Genomic DNA, 27,877 nt, shown 5'->3' with positions numbered 1-27,877 from the left:
GGGATGATGGAAGCCTGGAGCTGTGCTTATGGTCACCAGAGGGGTCATCAGATGAGATGTTTCTAAACACGCTGAGAAGTTTTCACCTCTTTCTGTTCCAGATGGAATGGTAGGACAGGAGAATTACTCTCACAGTCACACCAATTAATTATAAGTGAATGGCCAGCTGTACTGTATGACAATGCCATGATTATTATTTTTCTTTTTCTTAAAGCAGTGTCACTCAAAAGCTCAGTGACAACCAGCAGCTTTCACCTTACATGCTGCTCCATGGCCTCCTCTTCCTCCCTATGCACGGAGGGAGACCTCAGCCTCCAGGACACCCCAGAGCAGGCTGCAGCGCTCCCCCCTCAACCCTGCTGCTGTTTGCATTTCCAGAGCTGGTCTCCCCTTCCTTTCCAACAGACCTTGCCCAAATGCCTTGTCTTCACAGGAGGGAGGGTTACTGCTGTTTGAGACTGGGGGACAGAGCATTTAGGGAAGCCCAGTGGAAACCAAGGCAAGAGCACCTGAGAGGTGCTGCTCCCCAGGATGCCTGGAGGCTCATGCCAAAACTGCTTCTCACGACGCTATTTCCATCCTTCCTTTTCCCTGTCTGCCAGCTTTGAGAACCACACTGCTCTGAGTATCACCCTTTCTTTCTGATGCAATCACCCTGCAGGTCAGCAGCAGGCTCCTTGTCCTCCACTCACAAACATAGCATGGTATAAACAACCTCTTACAGAGAAGGAAAAGGAGAGACAGTTACAGAAGCAAAGATGTAGATGGGACATTCAGCTCTTTGCATATCTAAGACGAGCATGATTTTCAGCTGCAGTGGGACAGCATCTTCGCTGCAACTTGCACTTGCAGAGGCTGTGCTAGCAGGCTGTTCACTTGTGCAAAATACAGCCACCCTCCTGGAAGATCTCTTCCCCTTTGATCCCAACCCCAAACGGTATGTTGCACTATGTGGCATAACTCTGTAAACCCCTTTACCCAAATCAGCACTTTTTCTGTCCAAATCACTAATTTTATTTCTATTTTCCTGCTCTATTTTAAATATACATGTGTGTATATATATATATATGTATTTACCAGACTAGTTTTCATTAACGAATCCTTTATGTCTTTCATCTCCTCCAGAGCTGATAATTTGCAAGAATGACAGTCAAAGCATCCCATGGAACACTTTAATACCAATTTCAAAACCTGTGAGCGTGCTCGTTGTTCAGACTGAGCTTTTCTAATCTTTTCATCTGTAGCAAAAGCAAATCTACGTGCAGTTTGAGCTATGCCACATAGCTATGACTGCTCAGGTAAGTCACACAATACCATTTTCTCCAGCAAGAAAGTACTTCCCTTTGGAAGAGAGATATAAATCTCTCCAGAGAGTGGATTTCAAACCTCTGGGCTGCTGGATTGCCTGGATGCTTGCTGAAAGCAGACATTAATAGCCTGCATTTAGGAATGGCCCAGCCAGTCGTGGCATCTGCTCCTCCCCTTCCCTCTCCTCCTGCTCAGCTCACTTCAGGCGCTGCTCAGACTTGGACACTTTGGCTGCCCTGGGGAGCTCAACTGCGCTGATCCAGGTCAAAGGAGATGCTCCTGGCTGCCAGTCCCTCAGCAGAACACCCTGGAGTAGAGGGGAGGTTTTCCAAAGGCACAGCCCTTCTTCCCTAGACCTATCTTGCAAGGGAAGGTTAGTTACGGTGGGATGGTTTTGCCTTCCTGGTGAAGGCACCGGTGGGGGAGATGTGGAAGCTGTACACATTTTTTCTGTCAGAACCACTACACTGCAGCCAGTATACTTTAATACTATTTGCTTGCACATGTTCAATGTGTCCTTGCAAGTGCCACTGCAAGGCTGTGATAGAAGGTATGTATAAACCAAAATATGTAAAATAAGTAATTCTTCATAATTCAATATGACATCCTTCCTTTAATTTAAACCTAATCAGGGAATAAGAAACTAAAAACAGCTGTAAGCATTCACATTACATCTCTCCGGGGAAATGTACATAAAGTTAGGATTTGTTTTCACCCAATGGAAATTTTGCAATTTCACACAGCCACTCTCTTTGTTTAAGCTGCTTCTTTATTACATTCCCCATAACAGAATTTACAGTCTCCACAAAATAAGAAGCAATTCCACTGCATTTTCCTTGTCCTACCTTCTCCTGCTCCAAACATGAAAAGATTAAACACATAAGTGTTTCTAGTAATCTGGCTATCTCAGCCATAAATTCAACAGGCAGGAAAGATTTCTTTTTATCGGTAAGATATGCCTGGAAACCGTGCACGGCCCGGCACGATACACACGTTTTGGTATTTTTACCATTCGCACGCTAAATAAGCTTTTAGCAAACCACATCCAAAGGCCTTTTAAAGCTCTCCTCTCCCGCATATATCAATCCTGGCCAACAGCGCAGGACTAAAATGCACGGTGAGCTCAGAAGCGAACACTTCCAATGATTAAAATGTTCCACCAAGCATTCCAGTAAGGAGACGCTGGCGGAGAGCATGAGGGAATGCAAGCCCTCGCGGCACAAAAGGACACAGCCCCTAGACCTCGGGCGTTCAACAGTACCTCAGCTATTGAAGGAAGCAGGGAGGGACCCAACGGCAGCACAAGACAAGCAGAAGCCTGTATCCTCCGCATCTAGCGGGAAGGGAATAATCCGATTACTGCCTTCAGTCTCTCTGAAAGTCAGTTCCTAATGAGAGTTTTGAGAAAAATGCTCCACTGCTGAAGCTTGCTCAAATAAAATGCACAGTATTAGTGAACAGTGATGCCTTATGAGTCCAAAGTTAATGCCAGCAACGGCCCCTTAATCTGTACTTAATGGTCTTCTGGCAGAGTGAAAGGCTGACCCAAGGCAAAGTTTAATGATCAGACTGGCAATTAGAGCTATTGGTAACCATTCATTTTTCTGCAAATGTGCTTTCCATGGTGGGAAGTGCAACTATTAAATTTCCAGACATTTTTCACTGCATTTTAAAAGAGGTGACATTTTATCAACTATAAATAGTGCACGAGACCATATCTGATGTTAAACTCAGGAATAGTGTCAAAAGAAATAATGCAGAATAGTGCAGAAAAAGGCAATAGATGCAGTTGTGACGTTTGGCTATGGTCACTACCATAACTGCTTCCTTCTTCATGTACATGAGGAATATAAGAAAAAAACATCATCAGTTTCCCCTTACAGCAGTAGACATTGAATTTGCCCTTGTAGAGGCACAAAATCACAATGCTATGAGCTAGCATCGCCTCTTGAGAGCCCGTTGCCTTCAGTGGTACTGCCAAGGTTTATTAGAGGACAGACACAGTCCTTGCCTGCTTAATCCCCCAAAGTATGTAAGTACCTGCTTAATTTGAAACAAGCAGTTTCAGCAGGACCGCTCACAGCACATAAACCGGGCACACGTGTCATTCTCCACAGCATGGGAGCCCAGGAGTGCCACTTCTGACACCTTCAGCATGATTGAAATTGGTCTTCCCCGAGGCAGAGGGAGTTTTGCAGTCCCTCACTTTCAGGAGTGCATCAAACAAGGCTGGATGCTCCTCTCCATGCCTCCAGAGGCATTGGCCATTCAGGGTTGCAGATGGATTATAGCAAGCTTTTCTGCTTCTTGACACACTTAGGGGACAGAGTGAGGAAAAAGGAGGTGTCCCTCACCCTCAGTGGGGCTCACAGCAGTGCCACATGCACGTCCTGTCCTTCTCTGATGAAATGAAATCCTCCTGCAAGCCACTGGAGCACCGTCATGCAGGTCTTACTATACACCTGTAGAGGTAATTATGGAATTAAAGTGTTGACGTGCTTTTTATGAGAACAAAAATGTGTTTGATGGTTGGAGTATGAGTTGTGGGAGGGAGCAGGCAAGAGGCAGTAGAAGGGAAGCCAGAGAAAGCAGCTAGATAAGACCTTTTTTTGCCCTGTTTTTAAATATTTGCCCAGCCAATACTGTATACATGGGCATCATAAAATTGGTGAATTTTAATTCTGCACTTTTGGAACCTCCTTGTCCTCTTTTTTTCCCCCGACAATCACAATTTTAAGTCTAAAAAAAAAGGAAAGGGAAAGAGAAAGGGATGAATATGAAAAGCAGCCATTCTAAAGCATATTTTATTAGACCACTAGTATATGCCTCAGGTATATAGAGGAGCAAATTTGAACTCAAGGCAAGAATTCATAGCCTACTAAAACGCACATTGTCACTTCTTAAAGATATAGTCTGTAATATTTATACTTCCAGTTAGCAAAGACAAAGCATTTAGCAAATGCAGAGAGTACAAATGCATTTCATATATGGCACAAATGCCTTTCATATATGGCACTGCATATGCTGCAAAATACTTCTGACCTATATCATCAAATTAAATTATGACTAATTTGGAACTATCTAGGTTCCAGACTTGTTTTTAAGAAAAACACACACACATATACATCTATATATACATTTCCCAAGATAACCATAATCCTGTGTACGATACACTAACATTTATAAGATTTTTTTCAATCATTACTGATAAACAGAGCTAGTTTTCCTTACAAGTCTTAAAATCCATGTACCCCATGTAGTTCAAACCAGGACAAAACAAATCAAATATGGCTCAAGAGCAAATATAGGTACATGCAATTCTTAAAACTATTTTTATCTATTATCCTGACATTCCCTCCTGTGTGGGCGATTGTTTTGTCTGTTTGTGTTTTCTCTTTTTTGCCTTTTTTTTTCTAAGCCTGGAAACTGCCACAGAAAAGTCTGGCAGCTATAACCTCCAGCTAACTACTAGCAAATGCTAACATGCTGTAAAGTGGAACATTTATACAAGATCCATCTGGTGCATACAAGTAGGAATCCAAGATTTAAAGCCATTACACTGTGCCTGTGCATTTACACCTTCACCAAAGTTGGCAAAAAGAGTAGATTTTACCCCATGACTCCACTAGTAAAAGGAGGGGTGTGAAACATGTGCTGACCTACGCTCCTCTGTCCAATTGCAGTTATTATATAGTGCTCTTTTGCATGTTACATCCCAGGCTTCATGCCAGGAGTAAATTAGTCTAGTCCTGAACTCGCCTATCAGGAATTAAACAGTACAAGAGTGAAACACGCCTATAAAGTATTAGAGTAGCTGAGCATTTTCTTTTGATCAGTCTTACAGGTTTAAAAGGGCAGTCCACCGGGTCTGGTAAAACCAGCAATACTCCCATCAAAAGGACGTCTCTGCTGACTCTTTTTGCTGTAACTGAAGAGTAACGAGGGAAAAACGGCTTTGAGCTTTTTTGTTATTCTTTATGAAGCTTAGGCTTGATCAACCATATGCCTAACATTTTAGTATTTTTCTGCTTGGTACATTCCCATCATGTCAGATAGAGCAGACTGTTTGCAATATTTTGCTTTATTTCTATACAGGAGGTATATAGGAAAATATGCAGAAATGAAAAAAAGTAATCCCGAATTAATGATAACCACAGCCATCGTCAAGCTAAAAAAGGGGCAGGAGGGGCTGGGTGTATAGATTGAAGGAAAAGGATGCATATACCCTACGAGTGAAATTCAGGTTTCTGCTGGGAAACAAACCGCGATGCTTAAGGCATTCAGGAATGCCCTCTGCCGTCTGTCTTGGCGAATTTCAGTGAAAATTGCCCGCCTCTCCGTAAGAGAAGCACCAGTATCCGGAAGCCACTTAGGATAACCGAGATTTCTGGGTTTGTGCGCGTTTCCCCACCTGAAAGGCGCAGCGAAGCTGTAGCTCCGCTTTACCGCATCATGCAATGGTTTCTTCCCAAACTCCCAAAATACTAGGCCGTTTCCCTTCCGGCACGGTTCCTTCTTCGGGCTGGTCATTTAAACACCAGGTGGCACCAAATAACAAGTTTCAATAGCCTGGCCTTTTTTTTTTTTTTTTTTTTTTTTAATTAAAAAAGTTGGTGGAAAGGTGCAATAGTGTAAAAAAAAACCAAAAAAACACACACACACACCAAACCTAAACAAACAAAAAAGACAAAGAAAAAAAAAACCCAACTCCAAAACAAATCCCAACACAACCAAACACTGAAAACTCAAGAAACCCACAACTCTAGAACCACCAAATCTCAGCATAACTCTGGGGTGAAAGCACCAAGAGCAATGCTTCCATCTAGACAGAGATGGGGAGAGATGGCAGGGCAGCCAGGCAGCCCAGGCTCTACCTGCTCACCCTGGGACCTGCCAGCAGTTAACTATCTCAGCAGCTCACAACAAACACATATCGCTCCTAATTAACTGCTAGAGAGTCACCAGGTTTTTGAGTGGGGGTCTCCTTACCACCAGCGTGCTGTGGCTCAGTCTCAAAGAAACACTCCAATGAGAGCAAGAGAAGAGCATGTCTCCATCTCCTTGATCCTTCTCCCCATCTTTGGGGATTTGGGGGTTTCCCCAAAGCTTTCTCCTCCTGAGGCTGACCAAACCCAGCCCCTCCTCACACATCAATGTCTCTAGTCCCCAGGCCACCCTGGCTGCTCTCCACTAGCCTCTTTCCAGTTTGCTGCCTCCCCCTGGGACTGTGGAGCCCAAGTCCAGGTGTAGTACCCTAGATGCTGCTGCATAAGCGCAGGGAGGGGAATAACCTCATGTTCCTCAGTAGATGTCAGGCACTGAGGAACAGAGCTGGCTCACGCCCAGCATGGTCTGCCAGCACCCACATGTCTTCTGCTGCTAAACTGATTACAGCAGATCCACCTCCTGCCTGTGCTGGTGCGAGGTGTTACTCGAGCCGTTGTATGGGTCTGTGCATTGTCGTTACTGAACATCTTGAGGAGGCTTGTTTCTCTTGTTTAACAAAATCAGAAATAATTGGATTAGGAAAATATTAAGTAACCAGGACAAATGCAGAGCACCTTACCTGATCTCTATATTGATCACAGTGAAGTTATTTCAATTTTTCATTGATAGACTCAATAAGGTTATTCTGGTTGGAGTTTCTGTGTGTGTCTGTGCAAAAAAAGTACACCTGAAGACCACCATGCAAGTTGTTGAGAAGCCACAATACTGCTGTAGGTGGATTTCCAAACTAGGGGAAAAGGAATCCTGATTACACACAGTTAATACAGTTATTTGAATAATCATCTTTTATATCCCACAGGTGCTCAATCTGATGCCAATTACCTAATTTTGTTTCCTTTGAGGGATTCAAAGGGAAGTGATCAGAATGTATATACTTCCACCTTGCCAAAGGACAGAGGTTGCTCTTAAACTAATAAGGAGAAACTTAACCCTCAAGCTCCCTCATCTTCTCCCAGAAGTTCAAGCTGTTATTAGAGATTTCCCACCACATGAAGCATGGATATCCCAGGTGTGGGGAGGAGGCAAGATGTGACCTGTGGGTACCAGCTCTTACAGGCTGTGCATTGCCAAAGCCTCAGGGCAGGGCAGCAGGGAGGCACCCATGTTCTCTGCAGCTGTGCAGAGGGAGGCAGGATAAAATACACCATATTATTTACAGAAACATGTATGTTCATACTATACACACATCCTGTATGACGATTACACTGGCAAACTAATCCTGTGGACAGGTTCACAATTATCATGATGTAATTTCTCATGGCAATAGGGTGTGATTAGCGCAGTCAGAACAGGCAAAAACCCAGCAGGAAGTCACAGACATCTCCCACCTCTCTGATCAGCTAAAAAGGTTGTGTACAAGTCAGGCTTTCACTAAAAAATAATTTTAAAGGAGAATTCATTTTGAAAAGCATGAAACAGTCTGTTTAAGAAACGTCCATTAGGAAAGCCAGTTCTGCACTGTAATACTTACCACTGCCTTTTGCAGCTGAAGCTGTCCGAAGTTAATAACAGAAACCTCACTGCTTTCTGATACAGTAACAAGTTACATTTTCTATGCACACGTTTCCTGCGATGCCTCCTTTTTCCTTCCCGATTTACACTGGGGTACACTGGGGTACAATTCAAATCGGAGGCTCCTGTCAGGTTCTCTGTAAGATAGACATCAGATCTTCAACTAGGCCATGAACCTTTTAAAGTACTTTCTATTGTAATGAGCAATCAGGCAGTAGTCTTGAATTTCACGTTCTTAAATGGCAGAGTTGGCGTGAATCCTAAATTCAATAGCATTAGGGGCATTCTTTCTCTCCACCACTGAAGAGACAAAGCGCATTGCTGTAACTTCCTTCCTCTAAGTAGAGGCTCAGGAAGGATGGAAGGAGTGATGCAATTTTGCAAACTTCAGACTTAATGTCTGCATGTCAGGGTTCCTGTATAGGGTGGTGGTGATGGTGTGTGTAAGAATTGAATACCAGCTTCAGTAAATGATAACTTTTTCATTTTCTTCTGTGGCAGTTGCATTGTTCTCTGCTGGCCATTAATACCTGAAGCAAGTCACGATTTTGGCTATGTTTTTACTTTTGACAGGATGAAAAAAGTTTAAAAGATCTATTTTTTAATAATTCCTTATTAGCCAAACCTCCACTTATCTGCTTATCAACTTCTCCTGCTTTTCAAAGGGGATTAATGCTTAATAACATATGCATTTAACTACCAGAATGCATGCCTGAAAATATGTTTAAAAAAAGTAGTGCTTTTGAGTCACCATTAAATCATTGGCATGTAAGCTGCAAATTTAATCAGTAACAGGCCACAGTTACAGAAGAGCTTAATTACTTTAACCTAAAACTGTGATTTAAAACTCTTTTTACCCAAAACCCAGCATTCCTCCCAGTGCTAGCCCTCAGGGCCCAGCCCAGGGCTTTGTGCCATGTTTCATGCAATAGCTCATCCATCATGACCACAAAGATGAGACTGGTTGGAACTGGTCACGCTTCAGTTTGGCCATCTTGAACTGAGGTATCTGATCTGCAATTGCCAGCTCATCTTACCTGTAGGGGAGACAAGTTATTCTCCCCTTCTTCCCTTCCATAAACAGAAAAGGAATTATGCAAAGCACAACAGCTGCCAATTTTCCTACGCAAACTATATCTGACTGCTTAGACCACTCTCTTAAGCTGCAAAGAAAGGAATTGCCTCTCTTATCTTGGTAAAGTTGGCTAACACTGAACTTTGGTTCTCTACCTAGCTCAAGCAAAGAGAAGATCAGATTCCTGCTTTCTTTTCCAGTGAGAAAGTTTCAGCTTCTGCCTCCAAAAACTACTGGGCTATGAGAGGTCTTAAAACCCCTGGTATATTTAATAAGAAAGGTTTCACATGATGAATACAGCCACAGACTTTAGATCTCCCTGAACTGTATTGTCTTTCTCTGCTCATCTTTCTCTGCTTTTTAATCTTGTGCAGGAACACCTTCTCCATTCATCTGGCAGCAGCATTACCCTTTATGGACTAATCTTTCTGCACAAAACTTTTTTTGCTAAAAACTCATTTCATAGGGCAAGTCATCAAGGAAGGAAGTTCCTCACAGTTTCTACCTCCTCATCCCATAGGTCTTGCATACTTTTAATGATGATAACAGACCAAGGGCATATGTTCAAGGGAGCTGGTATAGGGAAGCATTATACCCCTCCTCTGTTAGGCACCCTGGGCAGAACCAAGCCTTGGGGTTTACATTTCAGACAAATCCAAGTCACTGAGCAGGCAGTGCCAAACAACACATAAATGACATGTACCTTCTTCAAAGCATAAACTGGCAACATAAAAGCCTAAAGCAGTATGCGATGCCTATCAAAGTGACTTTTTAAGCAAAATTGTTACCTACCTAGTGATTAAGTGTGACCAGTCAGGGATAAGTTGTGGTTACTGGAAGGCTGGTTTATTCCAGTTCAGAATGCACCTTTGATATGTTGCTATGGTGTGCTGCAAACAGCATTCATAGTTTTACAGTTTAATTACTTGTGGGGGGTGGTGGTGTTGTCTGAACTTTACATGTGATAGGACAGCAATAGGAATGGAATAGTGAAAAAAAAAATAAAAATGGAGCAAATCAGCTATGCTTACGTTTATTTTTCACATTAAATTAGGCTCATCATTAAGCAGCACAAGAGCAGAAATGAATCCTTATCCAAAAAGAGAATTTACCAAGTCATTAATTACATAAAGATGTACCATGCAGAAGGCAAGCAAAGGGCATTACAATAAACACTGCAGGAGTATTCAAACCAGAGAGTCTTCACGCTTTTCAGCAAACCCAGCTTTATAGTATACAATTAACAATGAATTACATTCCTATTGGATAACTAAAAGCCCTCAAGAACTGGCAGAATGAGGACTAGGATTTAAGTAAGCCTTCCTATGTTTATTCAGTTGGTGAGAAAGCAAACCCAAGATATTTAATGCAAACAGCTTTCAAACATGAACCCCTCATGATGAATTTATAAATGGGAATATTCACCACCTAGAAGTCAGTTTTCTGTTTTGCATGCCAGTTATTTTTAAGCACAGATTTGTCAAACTGAATAAACTCTTCTAGCGACTGTGCTGAGACAGACTATGTTTCAGGTCCCTGAATTGTGTGTGCTAATGTGCTGGTACAGACAAAAGCAATCTGGTAAAACTGGCTCAGAATTAACGAAGTTCAACAGTAAGGAACAGCTTTGGCAAGAGGGGTTAAATGCAATTACAACTCAAGTAATCATTATTACTTGAGTTGTGAATCCCAGGGAGACAGTCCCACTATAGGACAACAAAACAGACAAAAATATGTAAGAAACAGGGAACTGGCTAACCTTTTGAACTGATTAACCAGCACTCTCCTTAAAGAGCATGCCCCAAGAAATGTGAAGAATGCTCACACTTGGGTTGTCACCTTACCAGACAGAAAGGTTTGTCTGTGATTGTGTCTGAAGTATTAAAAAGGAGATCATAAACACCCCACCCCCCAAAAGAAATATTAATCATCTAGTGGGAACTCTGCTGTAAATGTATGTCATAAAGACAATTAAACTTTTATGCTGTGATATATAAACAAACTCCCAGATGGAACAGTTCCTATGGTTTACTCCCATACAGCTTTCTTGCAAATATGGCGATGAAATTTTTTTTAAGGAGAAAGATAGGTCCTCATTAATTTGGTGGTGACAGGCATAGGGCAATGCATACACTATTAATTTTATATAAACATTTACATCAATATACACAGCATTCTCAGGTCAAATTGTTTTTGTTTTTTCCATGTGTTGGGTATATATTCAGCTTAACTGGTACCAAAGTTGCTGAAGACAGCAGTAAATTGCTTCATAGATTTTGCTTTATGCAAAACTGTCCTCTTTCTTGAGCTACTGACTGTCAAAACATGTTGAACTCTACTAGGTCTAAACTGAAGAGTTGCATAATATTTACCTAACACTCAACTGCCAGGTCTTGCTAATACAATCAAGGGTCTGTGCAAAGATTATAAAATAATAATTCAGTTCTAGATACTCTGAATAAGAAGCTTTTAAGTCTCCATTGAACCAGGGACAGTCTGGAAAGCATTTCTGACTATTCTTTGGATTAAGTTCTCAATCATTCCAGTGAATCAAGGTAGACTGCATAAGAAGTAGCTGAGGACGTATATATACAGATATATTAGATATTTCATAAAAGATACCTTGTAAATATGTAGATTCTTATCAAACCTTGGAAATCAAAGATCTACTCTAAGACTTGACATACCCAATGCAGCATCAAAAGCTCTGGAAATTCTTTACAGTGGTGAGAAGAAACATTCAGAGATGAAGCAGTCACGTAAGTACCCTTGAAGGAGTTACCAATAAACTGTTCCTTACAGAAACCAAAGTACAAATATAGTCATTATTGACTTAAGGGTCACCAAAAGTGGCATATGAAAATATCAGCATATGATTTGTTTTTCCAATTTAATTAGTGTCTATGAATACCAAGGAAACAAAATAGCATCAGAAAAGTAAGGCTCTTGACTGTAACAACCCGGGAGAACAATGTGAAAGGTATTCATTGGAAGTTGTATACCTCAACAAGAGAATCATCATCATCCCGCTCTGATCCTGTTCAGCAATAAAGATTGATAAACTGATTTTCACATTTCCAGAAATAACATTCTCTTGTGGATTTTTCTGGGTTATAATGATAGTAAACTACAACAGTAAGTGTTCTTTCACGGTTAGAGCTGATTAAAAATGAGCTGCACTGACATACATTACAAGTAAGACCATATTATTTGTCTCTGGTGAGTGTCAAGTCTAATAGCCTTCAAAAAAAGTTTTGCTACCCAAAAGTCTAGGGAGCAGTCTTTCTCAATGTCGGTTATGACTGCAATCTGTAGCTTGTACGCGTAAGACACCGATGTTTTGACTTGTTTTGAGTCCAGAATAACAATCTGGATTCAAAAGTGATTTTAGTAAAATTCTTTATTCATTACAGTGGAAAATCCCAGACAGTATTTAGCCTAGGGTCTCTGGCATACTTTAGACAGCCAGCCCTTCCAGGAGTAAAGCACACTGTCTCATTTCTCATGGAGAAGGCCCAAAATGGGGTTATGGTGATGTTTCTCTCTCCATCTCTGTCCTTTAATAGAGCCATATCTGCCTAAGAACCAAGGATCTACCTGGTTTAGACATATTTCAGAGGGCTGCAGAATGCTGTATCTACCAAGAGCAGTAATGCTTGGATGAAACATCTAAATGCCTTGTGTGGGGCTTCATTTGGGGTACATGTATAGGTGTAGCTAACAAGTCTCCAAAGTCTTCATCTCACAAGATATGAAATAATCTAAGCACACAGCTACGAACACTCTTAGCTTCATTAATATTAGTGGATCTGCTAGATTTTGTATATCAAATAATTTTGTATTATCTCTAAAGCTGGTAACATTGCTATCAGCAGCTGTACTAATCATAAAGACCTAGTACAGATAGCAGCAGTTCTACTCAGGAGCTGCAACCCTTTAAAGACACAAAACCTTTGTAAATTAATTTGAAGTTACCAAAAGACTGTGTAATAGATGCTGAAGGTAAGAGTTCCTTGGACAACTTGGCAAAAATGGGATGAGTACTTAGAGGAATGGTTACGGTTCTTAAGTTAGTTATTAGAAAAGTAAATCCTTTCCCTCTCAATAAGCACCTGAAATTACCGTATTGTTAGCTATCAACATATGAAGAGGTTCTGCTGAGACTCAAAGGCAGAAGTCCTTTCAGCTTTCATATGCCCAAAATCATTTCTGGCAGGTAAAGCAGGAGGAAGAACATTACTGTAAGATGAACCATGACTAAGTGGATAAGGGTGATTCAGCTTCTATTGCAGTACTTCAGTTTTCAGAAAGTGTTTTCTTTGGCAAAAATCCCTCATCAGAGGCTCATAAGGAAACTAAATTCTTTATTCATACTTATCAGAAACAAATGGCAGCATATCCAGTCACTTGCCACAGTGCAGGGAGGTTGCTGCTCTCAGAGAGCATCTGGGCTATGACCTGATGAAAAGTGATAGGGACTGATAAGGAGTCAGCAAACAAAAAATGTGCTTTGTCAAACCACAATTACATGAGCTTACTCAAGACGGTGCACTCAGTGCAAGTGATTAGAGTGCTGGAGCCTATGCTGAACTGCAAACTGACTTCCGTTTGTGCATGGGGCTAAAATCACAGACTAGCTAAGGTTGGAAGGCACCTCTGTTGGAAGGCACCTCTGGAGACTGTCTAATCCAACTCCTCAGCTCAGGCAGGGTCAGCTACAGCAGGTTGCCCAGTACTGTATTCAGATGGGTCTCTAGTATCTCCAAGGAGGTCTCCACAGCCTCTGTGGGCACTGTGACCTTCCTCGTAGGTAAAAAAGTTCTTTAGATTTTGAATCTCCTGTAGCTAACAAGTCTCCAAAGATCCTATGTTTAGATCAGGAATCTCCTGTATCCCAGCTGGTGCACATTGCCTCTTGTTCTGTCATGGGGCACCATTGGAAAGAGTTTGATTTTAACATTACCCAAACCCCACCAGGTGTTTTTAGATAGATAGATCTCCACATTTTCCTTTCTCCAGGCTGAAGAGTCCTAGCTCTCCCAGAGTCTTTTTGTACAATAGATATTCCTGTCCCTTAATTACCTTTGTAGCCCTTCACTGGACTCAATCTAGTTTGTCCACATCTCTTTCATACTAGGTCACCTGGACCTGGATCCAGCACTCCAGGTGTGTTTCACCAGTGAAGAGCAGAGGGGAAGGATCACCTCTCTCAACTTGCTGGCAACACTCCTAATGCAGGCCAAGATACTGTTGGCTTTCTTTGCTGAAAGGGGCCATTGCTGGCTCATGTTCAACATGGTGTGCACTAGGACCCTCGGGTCCTACACTCCAAAGATGCATTCTAAGTTGGTTCCCAGCCTGCCCAAGTGCATGGGGTGCAGGACTTTGCACTTGCTTCTGTTGAGCATCGTGCTCTTTTTGACAGTCTATTTCTCCAGTCCCTTTGAATGGCAGCCTAACCTTTAAATGTATGGTTTCCCTCCTCTGCTCCTGTTCTTTGAAAGCTTCCTGAGGTTGCCACTTCCTCAGTTCTCAGCCATCTCCCTCCCCTGTTGTTCCTTGTTTAAAGCTCTCCTCACCAGTTTGGCCAGCCTGTTGACAAAGATGTTTTTGCCCCACACAAAGTTGATACTTTCCAGTTGTGCTGTACTGTTAGTGACCACGTGGATGAGCGGCAAGGGTAAAAGTCTGAGGTCTGGACAAGCCTTTACAGTCTCTCTGCAACACTCCAGAGCTGAGTGCCCAGCAAGCAGCCTTGAGCAGCATCAGAGCCACCCTGTAACAGACAAAAGGCAGTGCCCCGGTCAAGGACTTAAAAAATCAGTGTGCTATCTGTAATGCTTTTAGTGGTGAAAAAGGAAAACTAAATCAGACTTACAACCAGCAGAAGTTTAGGGCTGGGGTTTTTTTGTTTGTTTTGCTTCTTCAGTTTTTGTCTTTAACTACAGAGAAATTAGCACAGGTGTTAGAGGCAAAGGTATCTCTCTGTTTTCTATCAGACTCCTGGCACTAACCAACTTCAGCAGCTGCAGAAGCAGCTGCACACACTCAAGGCCAGGTGCCTTGACGTATTAACAGCTAAATCCTAGCAAAGCGGTAAAAAATACCCCAAACAAATCCAAATAACCCCCCCCCCAAAAAAAAAACACCAACCAAACAAAACCTCATAACATTCTGAATCAGCAAAGAATCAGATCAGCCATGGATTTTTAGGTGTCAGACAGCCAATATCTGTGATGGCTGCTAACTGGGAACAGTTTCCCAATTTAGACAATTTTTTCCATAATACATTCGGATTCATTTGCCAGCCTGAGACACCAGACTTTATATTTATACAAAACATTACCTCTTTCGGCCTGTCTGGAATTGATAGTCCATAGCATCAGCAGGTTCTCGATACATTGCATCCTCTCTGCCTTCACAGAAAAGCAGCAGCAGCCTGAGCATGCCAACAGACCATTGATCTGAGGAAATACACTAGAAGATTACTTTGATTACCCCAGTGCTTTGTGTTGCATATTTTAACCAAGCACAGGCTGCAGAAAAAGTTGAGAAAACTAACATCAAAACCAGGAAACCAAAAATCAGAATGAGAAGAAACAGAGGAGCTCTGAGACTCTGGGAACAGATGCTGGAAGCAGCACCCAAAACTAAAGGGAAGAGACAGAAGAAATGTTGCATGAACAAGAACTGCTGTCTCCCAATTTCTTCAGAACAACGAACAGTGCTCCAGAAAACTCAGATGAATCCCCCAGGCTAATGCAGGTACAAGGTATAAAGCAAAGTATCAGACGCAGGAACTGCAAAGGCAATGATAGAATATTTAACAGCACAAACATTTCCTGAAAACAATCGTCAACAGAACAAAGAACGCAAAATTAAAATGACACAAAGTAAAAGCACGAAAAAACCTGTTTCAAATACTTCTTCTGACTGACATTATAGACATTGAGTGATGGAAAGCCTGACATGAGGGGTGCAACGCAAGTTATGTTTGTTTTACATGTGTGAATATTTGCAAAATGAGCATATAAGATCTTTATCCTTGCTTAAATATCCGTTCTGCTGAAGAGTGACTCCAAGGCACCCACTGTGATCCTGTAAGCAGTTAACATCTTAGCTGTGCTGGCACTGTCATTACTGCAGCATTAATTCTCTGAGGTCTTTATGTATCCCTACAATACTTACTTCAATTCCCTTATAATCTTCAAGTACAGAAGACTTTCCCACTGCGTCATCCTTCAAAATCAGGTTCTGAGGTTCCTTATAGATCTTCTCATATAAACACTATGTCTTAATGAACCAGCTGACTTGCATGTTAAATGTTATCTTCTAAGCAGTTTTAACGTGAATGAAGGATCATCAGTATTTCTCACTGTCAGCCTGAAGAGATCTGAGGTTGATACCAGTGGTACAGTAAGATGCAAAGTGATTTTTGTTTGCAGAAAAAAAGCTAAACCTCCGTGGCTCACATTAAAAACACAAAGCACATTTAAAATGTTGAGTAGTTAAAAAAAAAAAAAGAAAAAGTGAGATTATTTTCCCAAGGCATGTTATACAAATTTAGTCTAGAGTAATGCTGTATGTCAGAGAGCACCACACGTTTGCAGCTGCATTTCTGTGCTGCCTTTTCTTTCTTCTTTCTCACCCTACCAGGGGCCGTTCTCCTTTGGAAAACTACTTCTCTCCTACAGATTGCTGCTGCTGCTACTACCCTGTCACCACCCCCTCCTGCCTCCATCTGCCACTGCCTCCTCATGGGCCGTCACTTCTTGCTGGCTCCAACAGCTCCAGTCAGGGGAAAAAAATAAACCAAACCACAAGAAAGGACCTCTACTTTGCATCTTACCCCTAATATTCCATACCTCTTTAGACAGGAATAGGGGTGTGTGTACTTCTAAACCACGGTCTCTAAGCATAAGGAATGGAATGCGATTCATGATTCAGTGACTGAAAACATCATCCATGGAGCTATGGGGGGAGAAGGTAAAATATCACCAGCTAAACATCAGCTTTGTTAGAACTGTCTTTTCTCAAAATGCAGCAGGGCGTTTTCTGCAGGAAATATCCCACACGCACTTCACTTCATAAACAAAACTATCAGTACGCTGGACTGCTGTCCAAACAGGGCTCTCAAAATACCTTCTGGAAACACGGATTACTCCCTGGAAAACACAAGAGAAATGAAATGGACAGGAAAGGAATAATCCTAATGCAATTTCATTACATCTTCTCATAAAACCTTCAAATTATTAATACCAAAATTTATTTGCAATTAACTAAAAAGGCATCCAAATTCAGAGCATCATCACAATATGCTCTCATTCCCTCCTCCGAGTTCTAGCCCTGCTTGCAGCCAGTCCTCTGTTGATGTACAACCACACCAGGCTCACAGCCTCCTCCCGCGGTACAAGGCTGCTCTGGAACAGTGTGTACTCCCAAAGGCATTAGGATAATCTCGTTTAAGGCAGGGACAGCCATGGCCAGGATCTGCACCAGAAAAACACTTCTGTTGGAAAGGAGAGGCAGCGCCAGGCATTTTGTCAGCCTGGAAAGGCAAGAATCTCCTGTTCTGACAGCAGCTGCCCACTGCTACCTCCTCCCTCCTCTTTTAAGTCACCATGCCTGCAAGAGAAGTGGCAAAAAAATGTCTTGCCTGACATTTCCAATCTGAATTAGAGGCAGAGGTACAACTATGCATCCTGGTTTCTGCTGTCCCAGCTGCCTGTCTCCAGCAGAGAGGGGGAATGCCCAGCTGTATGGGACCACTGTGAGTAGGTGGGTGCAGTTTCAAGAGCTTTGCTTCTAAGCATCTGTGCCTTTCGCATACTCTGCTTGCTGAGACAGCAGAAGATGGGATGCACATTTCTTATAGATGCCCTAGTTCACTTCTGGCATATGATAAATCCAACTGAACAAGCCCTAAGACATCAAATTATAAACTGAGTCAGCGTCATGGTTTAACTGTTAGAGCTGAACCCAGGACAGCCAGCTAAGCAGAGGCACCTTTTTGTACTCCTAACGAACCTCTGTACTGGAAGCAGCCCAACAGATAGAAAAAAGTAAAATTCTTATGAGACAACATCAGAATCAGAATGATGTGAGCCAGATGAGAACCAGAAAATGTGAGAATTACAGCTCAACAGCTGAAGTGCAACCATACTTCTCTATTCACATCACAAAATAGATCTAGGAATAGAATTAGGGCCAAAATAGCAAGACAAATATGAGGGCACACACTTCACCCTCAAGATCATTCTCTCATTAATACATAATACCTCAATTCCATCTAAGAAACTCGTTATGTGTTTTCATGGTACCAGATTATTTAATTAGCTATATTAGACTAAAATTACTTCCTCTGTAATACCGTTCAATGTAATGCTTTACTTCTCGATTAAACGGTTGGTCAGTAAGGAACTCAATGTGTGACACTGTTGAGTATACTGCACTAGCAGTCTCGTTAAAGTAATTATAGTTTTTCCAATCTTCTCAGTTTCAAAAACCTGAAAGAATCCCAAAGTCAGGAAGTAAATTATTGCCTGAGGTTGCTCTTCTCTGCCCAGTGCAAGATAAGGCATCTGTCCAGCAACCATGTTGTTCTGCCTATGCATTCCTGGGAGCCATCTCCTTCCTGCTCTCTCCAGCCTTCTTATGCTCTACAGCAAGACACCTTCTGGATGATATGCTTTGCTCTCTGAGAAGACACTTTCTCATCTTGGATGAACTAATTGCTTCCTGCTGGAAAGATGTTGATTTTTTTGCCCCTAGTCTAGGTTGCCAGTGACTGAAAGAGGTAGGTCTTGAAGCCAGCCCATCCTCTTGCCCCTCGGTGGACAAAAGAGCCATCAATCGAAGGCAAAAGTCAAGACAAACAAAGAGCTGTTTGTACAGCATCTCCCATCAGCCCTCCCTCCCTCTTCTCATCCCCACCAGCTCTAGCTCTCTCTGGACACATCTAAAAAGATACAGCTGCCAAGAAAGTGGAAGGGAGTGAAGCAGAAGAGAAAGGTATGTCTTGTTCCTGAAATTATCCTTGTGCACTTGTTCTGCTGATATTAGTTACAGAGTCCAGCATTAGAAATATATATGGGAACATGCCGAAGATTTGGGAGAAGCAGATCTATCGTAGGCAAGAGATGCTCTTCAAGACAGATGCACAGATACAATCCAGCTAAAGAGAATTCTTTTACTATCTTGCTCTTATTCAAAGGTGGATGCTACATAGGAACATCTGAAGTCATTAAATATACTATATTGCCTTCCAGTGCTCAATATTATTGCAAAATTGGTGAATATGGAGAGAGGTACATTCACATGAATTGCTGTCTTTAAGAAAACGAAATGGGTTTTAATGAGAACTCACTTTCTGGAAAGAATCATGGTATTGATGCTAATTACAAAGCAGTAATTCACTGAATTCATCCTCAGTGGCATAGTTGCTGTCCTTACAATGCACCAACTGTTCAAGCAAAACAGATTTGAGGGATTTTTCTTTTTTTTTTTTTCTTTTTAATAGAAAAGAACTTCTTCATAATATTATCAGTTATGCAGCTCTTGTGTAATGATTTCTTCAGGTTGCACTAATAAACCCAACTATTATGCACTAACACACAGGCATTTCTGAAATGGAAACTTGACAAACAATAAAAGACATTTTATTTTGAATAGATATCTATTTTTATATCTTGAACTCGATGTGCATTAAGGAGTAAATACATATTAATTTCATGTTAAGTGCAACTTGTTAACCCAGCACATGCCACTGCACAGACTAAAAGATCTTACACCAAAAGTGTACTAATTACATATTCTTTGCTTTCAGCATCAGGCAACTGGAGGAGATGCAGCCTGCTTAATAATGCTGAAGGCTATATTTAATGGTTGATAGACCAGGCTGTAAATCTTTATCTTTTTGCAAACATGCAGGATCTCTAGAGATGCTGAAATACACATTTCATGCCATTTCTCAGTTTTCACTATTTCTATCCCCTAACACCTGAGCTCCTACTAATACCATGTGACCTTTAAAGGGCAGTACATCTTGTGAAGTATTACTCTATTGTTCTTGGCCAAGAAGGCTGAAACTTGTGTTTTAATCTTTGGTCTTTTCTGACTACCTCTGCATCTAGCAGATCCAAAGACTATATAGTGCCAAATTGCCTGGCAGAGTAATTCAAACACTTTTAGCTGAATGAGCAGAGGGTAGCACTGATTCCTGACTCACTGTGCACATTCCAAAACTAAGCATTTTCCTTTACACAAAACTCCAAATTATTTCAAAGCACTTGTATTCCCAGCTGCACTTGGTCTCCAACTTTACGTACCCCACGTCAAAGTAACTGAAGTAAGTAATTCACTGGAAAGAACTTATGCAAATGCAAGGAGATTGTTTTCAGTATTTTCAGATGGCTTTACTCCTGATAGAATTTCAAATAATATAATCTTGATTGAGCAACCTGGTCAGGCCTAGCACAATTGGCATTGCTACCTTTTCAGAAGGTTTTATACAGTAAAGAAATGAGAGAGGGCGCTTGAGGCAATGAGGCTTTGAGTCACCTTAGTGATTGTATTTGTTCACCTTAATTCCCTGATCTGTTTTATGAGAAAAGACTGTTTCTGTGGTATGCAAAAGCAGATAAGGTCTTTAATGTGCATTTGAAATAAATATGCGTGTACTAGCTCTGTTATTTACCCAGGCAATTGGTGACATTCCATCATCTGTGCAGTCCTATTTGAGAAAAGAAGTCGCAGCAGTTTGTCAGAAAAAGATGCCGCATCTGAAAGGTCTTCCGAGTTTATCAGCATCGATCCAGTGCAGGGAGATGATGAAACACTTCAGGTCCTTGGCAATCTTTCATCTGCAAATAGGGAGGGTTCTCTCACAGGGAAGAAATAACCTTTTGGAGAAAGGTCTTTTAGTCAAAAGATTCCTTTTGGTTATGATCTGGGGGGGGGAAAAATAAGCAGAAATAAAATAATAACAAAAATAAATATTTATTCTGAATAGCAGCAATGCTGAGCATCAGTAAGATGCTTAAGTGACCTGTTAACAAAGCTGTGTAACCACTGCTCACCAGCATACTGACTTTGCTAATACTGATTTTGGCAGTCACCCACATAAACCCTCTCAACGATGCACTACAGCAATATCCTGTTATATTCCAAGGAAAGTAGTGAGTTACCTTAAATCATAGGTAATGATTTTTTAATCTAGCAATTTGACAGTTTACAGAAAATCTGCCCATATTCAGGACAGAATGAATTCCTACAGATTTTGAGCAAGCAGGCAGGCAGCTGGCAAGAGACTCAAATGAGCATTCCAGCTGAGCTCCAGGTAGGGAAATATCACCCATATCATTAGGAATGAAAACAAACACCAAAACCTTACATAAGAGCAAGACATCATGAACACCTCGTCCTCAGGGGAAGAACTCACAGAATAATCTAATCACAGGAAACAAAGGCATGAACCCCCAGTTTCCTAAAATATCTCTTTCATGGAAATTTTCTTCCATTAAATGCTTAAATAATTAAGCTCAATTATTTGAACAGAAGAATGTTAAACTGTATTCCCTGACGTTGGCATTTATCAAGGTATAGTATAAACAAACTTGCTTTCTACAGGCATTAGACTTCTCTGAACAGAACCCTCATAACTGCAGTGTTTATACTCCTACAAAATAAAACCATTATTATAATACTATAGATTCTTTACTCAAGACTAAAAAACAACATTAGGCAAAGTTAGAACAATGTTTACATTATCTGAGAAGTAGTTTTGAGGTCTAAACCTAATAAAGACAGTATGTTATTCAATACTGCACTCTAAGGTAATTAAAAAATAGATCCCCAAGGCCCCATTACTAGTGGTTTATAGGCATCTCCTACTCAAAAGTTCACATACAGGTTCATGGAAACTAAAAGGAATTATTCAATGAATTTTGCTTCTAAAACGGAAGTTAAAAAATACACAAAGGCTTATTTTCATTTTTTAATATTTTATTTGGCTACTGGTGTTCAAAAAACAAATTTGCTCAAAATCCCATGGAAAAATATAATTGAAGAGCATCAAGGTGTCATATTTTATCCCTGGTACAAACTTAAATTCCCAGATTTTCTTACAGTCTCTGGCATGTCATTCACTGGCTAAAGAAATGGAAGACTGGAAAGACAGCTATGGTGGTGATATAACTACACAGGAAAAATAACTACAAAAAACAGTAAAAGTATACATATAATAGCTTTTTGTTTGTTTTTAACGGTGATCTCAAGAGCTGAAAAAAGCAACCCAAGTGGGACTCCATTAATTGGCCTCTATAACTGGCGTGCCTTATATTTTTTCTTATCTAGATAATAGTTCTGCCATCTTGCCTTTGGTCAGACATTGCCTTATGCCAGGTTATTTCTGGGTTAGTCTAGAGCAGCCTATTCTTCAGCCTCACAATAAAGACTACAGCCATCCTATAAATAACACTGTAGTGTTAGGGGATTGACACCAAAGTGCCTTTGTGTTCGGGGATTGTCACCAAAGTGACACCAAAAGGGTGAAGGGCAGCACAGTCTTCCTTCATAAAATGGTTAAGCTTGAAAGTGACCTTAAAGATCATCTAGTTCCAACCGCCTGCCACAGGACGGGACACCATTCACTAGAAAAGGTTGCCCAAGGCTCTGTCCAACCTGGCCTTGAACACTTCCAGGGATGAGGCATCTACAACTTCTCTGAGCAACCTGTTCCAGTATCTCACCACCATCACAGTAAAGAACATTTTCTTTATATCTAATCTAAATCTGCCTTCTTCCAGTTTAAAGCCATTCTCCCTTGTTCTGTCACTACATGCCCTTTTAAAAAGTGCCTCTCCAGATTTCTTGTAAGCCCCCTTTATGTACTGGAAGCTGCTCTAAGGTCTCCCCTGAGCCTTCTCTTCTCCAGGCTGAATAACCCCAGCTCTCTCAGCCTGTCTCCATAAGAGAGGCACACCAGCTGTAGGTAGTCTCCTCTGGACTCGCTTGAACAAGTTCACTTCCCTCTTGTGTTGGGGGCCCCAGCACTGAATGCAGTACTCCAAGAGTGAAGTAGAGGGGCAGGATCACCTCCTTTGACCTGCTGGTCACTCTCCTTTTGATGCAGCCCAGGATACGACTGACTTTCTGGGCTGCAAGCGCACACTGCTGGCTCATGTTCATTTTCTCATCGACCAGCACCCCCAAGTCCTTCTCTGCAGGGCTGCTCTGCATCTCTTCTTTGCCCAGCCTGTAGATGTGCCTGAGATTGCTCCAACCCAGGTGTAGGACCTTGCACTTGGCATGGTTGAACTTCATAAGGTTGGCATCAGCCCACCTCACAAGTGTGTCAAGGTCCCTCTGGATGGCATCCCTTCCCTCCAGCGTATCAACTGAACCACACAGCTTGGTGTCATCGGCAAACTTACTGAGGGCGCACTCAATCCCACTGTCCATGTTAATGACAAAGGCTTGAGGCTGACACAAGTACTGTGAGGAGCACTCAGGGAGAGCTCACCATCACTTTGTGTTAGTTTTCAGAACAGAATTCCTATTTAAATTCAGTAAGATAATAGATCCCTTACATTCAAGCATGAGGAAAGGTAAAAGCCCCACTCTCTTTCCTAAGACCAATAAAGTCTAGGTTGAAGCATTGCTCCAAATGCCAATTTAAAAGTGAATACAATTCAAAGGTGTTATCAGAAGCTCTGTGGCATGGCCAGGCTCTGTGCAAAGCAGCACAGAATAGCACAGCAAGCGTTGAATAAGCTCATGCAGATGACAGAAAGCCTAGTCACTGACAGGAGAGTTTCCTAAGGGATAATTTATCCCACCTTTTACAAAGCCAATTAAATCATAATGACCTCCTGCAGCAAGACTCAACTAAGTAGGTTGCAGTACCAAAAAAAGATAGAAAACAAGAGAAGAAATTCTCAGTAATGCAGTTATCATACCAGAGCCTGCAGTCCAGGACAGTGGCACCTGGCAGCCCTGCAGAGAGCTTCAGCTCTCCTTGCTGTTGTTAATGCTTCAGCTTCTCCAGCAGCCCATGTTGGAACATTCAATCAGCATACAGCTTTTCCACAGCTTTGATGGGGAAAGATAGTATTATTTCTATGTGAGTGATTCTTGTTTGGAGAAGCAACACAGCGAGGAAGGCAAGGAAACACAGCCAGACCTTTTCCCCTGGTTTAGTAGCAATCGATAGAGTCACTCACACCACCGAGAGAACACGGTCAGCTCAAAGCAATTTTCTCAAGGTGAGAGGCCACAGAAACAACAAAATTGCCAGCAACAGAAGCTCCAATTCCCAATGAAAGGATTCCCAAGGTTGTACAGAACGCAATGAATATCAGTTCTGCTGCAATATTATTTACCTCCTAGGAGAAAACACTCTCCAGCACTCAGGCTCAAACGCCTCTAAAAGTTCACAGGAAAAAATGACAACAGAGAGATGCAAGCCAGAGAGCAAACTGGGGGATCTGTTCAGCAGCTATACTGGTGTCACGTACCTTATTTCTCTTTAGCACCCTGCCACAGGAAGCTTGGCAAAAATGAAGATGGTCTCAGTGCTGCTTCTGCTGAGCACCCTCCTGGGTACCCCTGCGGCACCTTCCCGGCATCCTTCTTGTCACAGGAGAGCCCTCAAAGACCACAGCTGTGACAGCATCCCCAACGGCACAGAGAACCTTCGCCAAATCGATGATGGTCTGCAAAATCACTTTTGGGAAGGGAAGGGCTGTGACGTGATCTGTTACTGCAGCTGGAATGAATTGCTCTGCTGCCCGAAGTAAGACCACACTCATTTTATATAAACCCGCACTGCTCTGTGTGACTGCTCATTATATATCCATCGTTTTACATGATGGAATAAGCAACCATTTTAAAGAAATGCATCACCTCACATGGTTTGAAATAATATTGAGAGAGCCAATCACCTACTCCACTGACAGTTTTCAGGGTTTTTTTTCCAGGGTCTCACCTAGGACTTGCTTATGGTGTAAACCTCCATATCCTATTATAGGGGACTTCAGCATTTAAATCACCCAACTTTTTACTCTTCCGTTAGATCTAAACTGAGCATGAGAACTACACCAAATCCTTATTGACAGCACTTTGCAAAGATTTCAGGACCATAAACAAAACTATTAGATTTCTGTTACACATTAAGGAACTGTATCGCTAGTCTAAGGCATATGCACATATGTCAGTTGAATATATGATTCTGTAAAGACAGCTGTTTAAAGTAGGAAAGCAAAAAAGGAGAACAGAGGCTCACAAACAAATGCCTTCAAGGGAGGGTAAAGATTCAGCTTAAGAACATAAACACTTCCCCAGCTTGCCGGCACTGCTGACAAAGCTGAATGGTGAAGCTCTCGCTGAACATGGGTTTTGCTGTTGTTGTTTTACAGAAAGAATGTACGTCGCAACAAAATTAATATTAAGTTAATAAACACCACCAGCCCATACTGGCTTGAAGTAATAAAATGTATTAAGATGTATTATGCAATTCAGCTTTCCAGCAACATCTTGTATTCAGGAAATTTAGATTAAAAATATCAACACTGCAAAACTTACTAACGCTTCAGGGACACTAGAATGTAATGGCATTATGCAGGCAAGCAAAAATTACTTTATTCTCTTTTTGTGCTCCTCTTACTACACAAGTTTCTGATGTCCCCTAAAATCCAATAAAAGGCAACTTTCCAGCACACCTGTAGGGGACTACGTCTGAACCAAGTGAGAATGACTTCTGCAGCTACACACCTCATGTTCAAACTGAACAGTTTAAGTTTCTCATCTTTCACTTTCCCTAAAACCAGCTATGGTATCCTCACCCTGAAGCACACTTTGGGTGTCTAGCTTCAATCTCTGAACTGTGAGCAGCCTAATAAAGCCTCTTACTTTGATACAAATACATAAGGTTTTACTTGAACCATCCTGAGGTACAGACAACCTACGCTGCAGGACTACTCTCAGGACAAGTTGCACTAAACAGTATGCATGTGCATGCTTTCGGCTGTTTTTATATAATATTATGTTTTTTATAAGTTTACTTTCTCAAAGATAAAATTCCAGGGTGGAGTCTGCGCTGTTCAGGCAATAAAAAGTTTTGCCATCTCTTCCAGATCAGGCCAGCAGAGGTAGAAATGCAGTATCTATCTACATCTAGACCTGCGGCTGGATGTGCATTGCTGGAAGTGCAACCCACAAACACCACAATCTTATGTATACCCCATCATAAGCTAAAAAATCAACAACTAGACATGGATGCCACATTAAAGCTCTGATAAGCCAATGATCTAATTATTGAAATATCTGATAATATCTTTCAGGGATATTTTCTTTGGACAGAAGATATCTTTTGTGATCCCCTGCAACAGTCAGTGATGGATATCAAGTCTGCCAGTGAAGACAACAGACATCATTCTACAATCACATAATAATGCTTTCAAGGGGGAAAACAAAACCACCACCAGAATAAAACTTCATTCTAACCACAAGACAGTGCCTCTTTTAACACTGTAGAAAAAAATCTTTTCTATACCTTTTCATAATCTCAAATACGTAATAAGTTCTCCTTTCAAATTTGGTAGCTGACTTAAATTTCCATAATGGTGTAAAAGACTGTACAAGCTTGTAATGCTTTCTAATATTCATCCCCCAGCAAAAAGCCTAACTCTTGTTACTCAGCCCAACATTCTCAACAAGTCTGGATGAAGAAACTTCAAGCCTAAGCCTTCATGTCATTAGGAAGGTGACTCTTGTAGCAACTCACTGCTGTACAGCTTCCTATTGCTTTGCCATCACACACTTAATGCTGCTTTAAGCTGAAGCTACTCTGTCCCCGGCACTTCTGCAGACAGGCTCCCACAGTCTGTCGAAACATCTTAAAATTACATGAACCTACGAAAGGCAAAATTTCACATTTAAAAGTTCCATGGGGTGAAGGTGTGGGGGGAAGTAGGCAAAATGCACATTACTAGTACACTAAAGCAGATTTATATGTGTAACTGGTCACCTGCATTAACTATGCACTCTGTAAAACCTTAAATGGCTTAACATTGAGCATTAAAAATGCTAGGACACTTACAATAGCATATATATATATATATATATATCCAGAAAGACATCTAAAGACAGGACTAATTTAGTCTGTTAAGGCAACATAAAAATCCACACTTAAGCAGCTTTTTAAATCAAGCCTTGTTTGAAATACAGTACTCCACAATTAAGTTTTAATGCTGGCTTTTTATTTTCGGGCTAGCCCTGTAAGGCAACAGCTAGGGAAGGGAAGACAAAGAGGTATCTCAAAATATTAGAAGCAATCATCTTAATGTTTAAGAGTTATCATGATCTAGGCTGTAGATAGTCACCTCTCAACGCCTATCAACACCAACTGCAGTACAAGAGAAAAACTGCCAAAAGTTTATGTCCCTTTGTAAGTTTAAGGAAAACCACCTGAACAAGGCAGGCTTATAGGCAATAAACCCGGCTTATTGCTTTACGTACAAAAACTCTTTGGCTATCAAGTCATATGGAAGGTGTGTAGTACTGAAGCAACTATTTAGTCTTTTCCAGTCAATAAGTGCACTATTTATCTAATAAATGGTTACACCACAAAACCTGCTACCACCAGCTTAGCAGACTTATTTCACATGCAGTATGAAATATCACAATGACTATTTTTCTTCCTCTGTTAGTAAACCAGGGTTGGATGGTGAGGGAGGGAGGTGATTATACATAGCTAATAATAAATGTTTCAAGTAAATCTGTGCATGCTATTTTTGCCAAGTAATTTTTAGGCTACTGGCTGTTAAACAAACAGTTTGTGTCACCAGTCTTTTTAAGCCTGGTTTGTGTAATTATTCTCAAGTCTTTTAGGCTTCCTACCAAATCATCAATTAAGGGTAAAAAGAACCCATAAATCTGACAACCCACAGTCAAAATATCCAAAGTCAGTGCTCTGCT

General features: G+C 41.3%; 1 protein-coding gene and 1 long non-coding RNA gene across 2 annotated transcripts; one reads left to right on the top strand and one right to left on the bottom strand.

The window, feature by feature from the left end:
• Positions 1-1,245: 1,245 nt before the first annotated feature.
• SCRG1 (stimulator of chondrogenesis 1) lies at positions 1,246-26,296 on the top strand. Its single transcript, XM_065665246.1, has 3 exons — positions 1,246-1,298; positions 24,433-24,695; positions 26,242-26,296. The coding sequence occupies exons 1-3, from the start codon at positions 1,287-1,289 to the stop codon at positions 26,294-26,296; spliced, it is 330 nt and encodes a 109-aa protein (XP_065521318.1). The 5' UTR covers positions 1,246-1,286.
• LOC136007353 (uncharacterized) lies at positions 6,984-15,324 on the bottom strand. Its single transcript, XR_010609649.1, has 5 exons — positions 15,249-15,324; positions 14,781-14,844; positions 14,482-14,678; positions 7,787-7,964; positions 6,984-7,042 (listed from the first exon to the last, which is right to left on the bottom strand). It is a non-coding gene; the product is annotated as an uncharacterized LOC136007353 (long non-coding RNA).
• Positions 26,297-27,877: the final 1,581 nt, after the last annotated feature.

This window comes from Lathamus discolor, chromosome 1 (assembly GCF_037157495.1).
Source record: "Lathamus discolor isolate bLatDis1 chromosome 1, bLatDis1.hap1, whole genome shotgun sequence".
NCBI lineage: Eukaryota > Metazoa > Chordata > Aves > Psittaciformes > Psittacidae > Lathamus > Lathamus discolor.
Note: the sequence above shows the minus strand (reverse complement) of the source record. Positions and strands in the feature narration are given on the sequence as shown.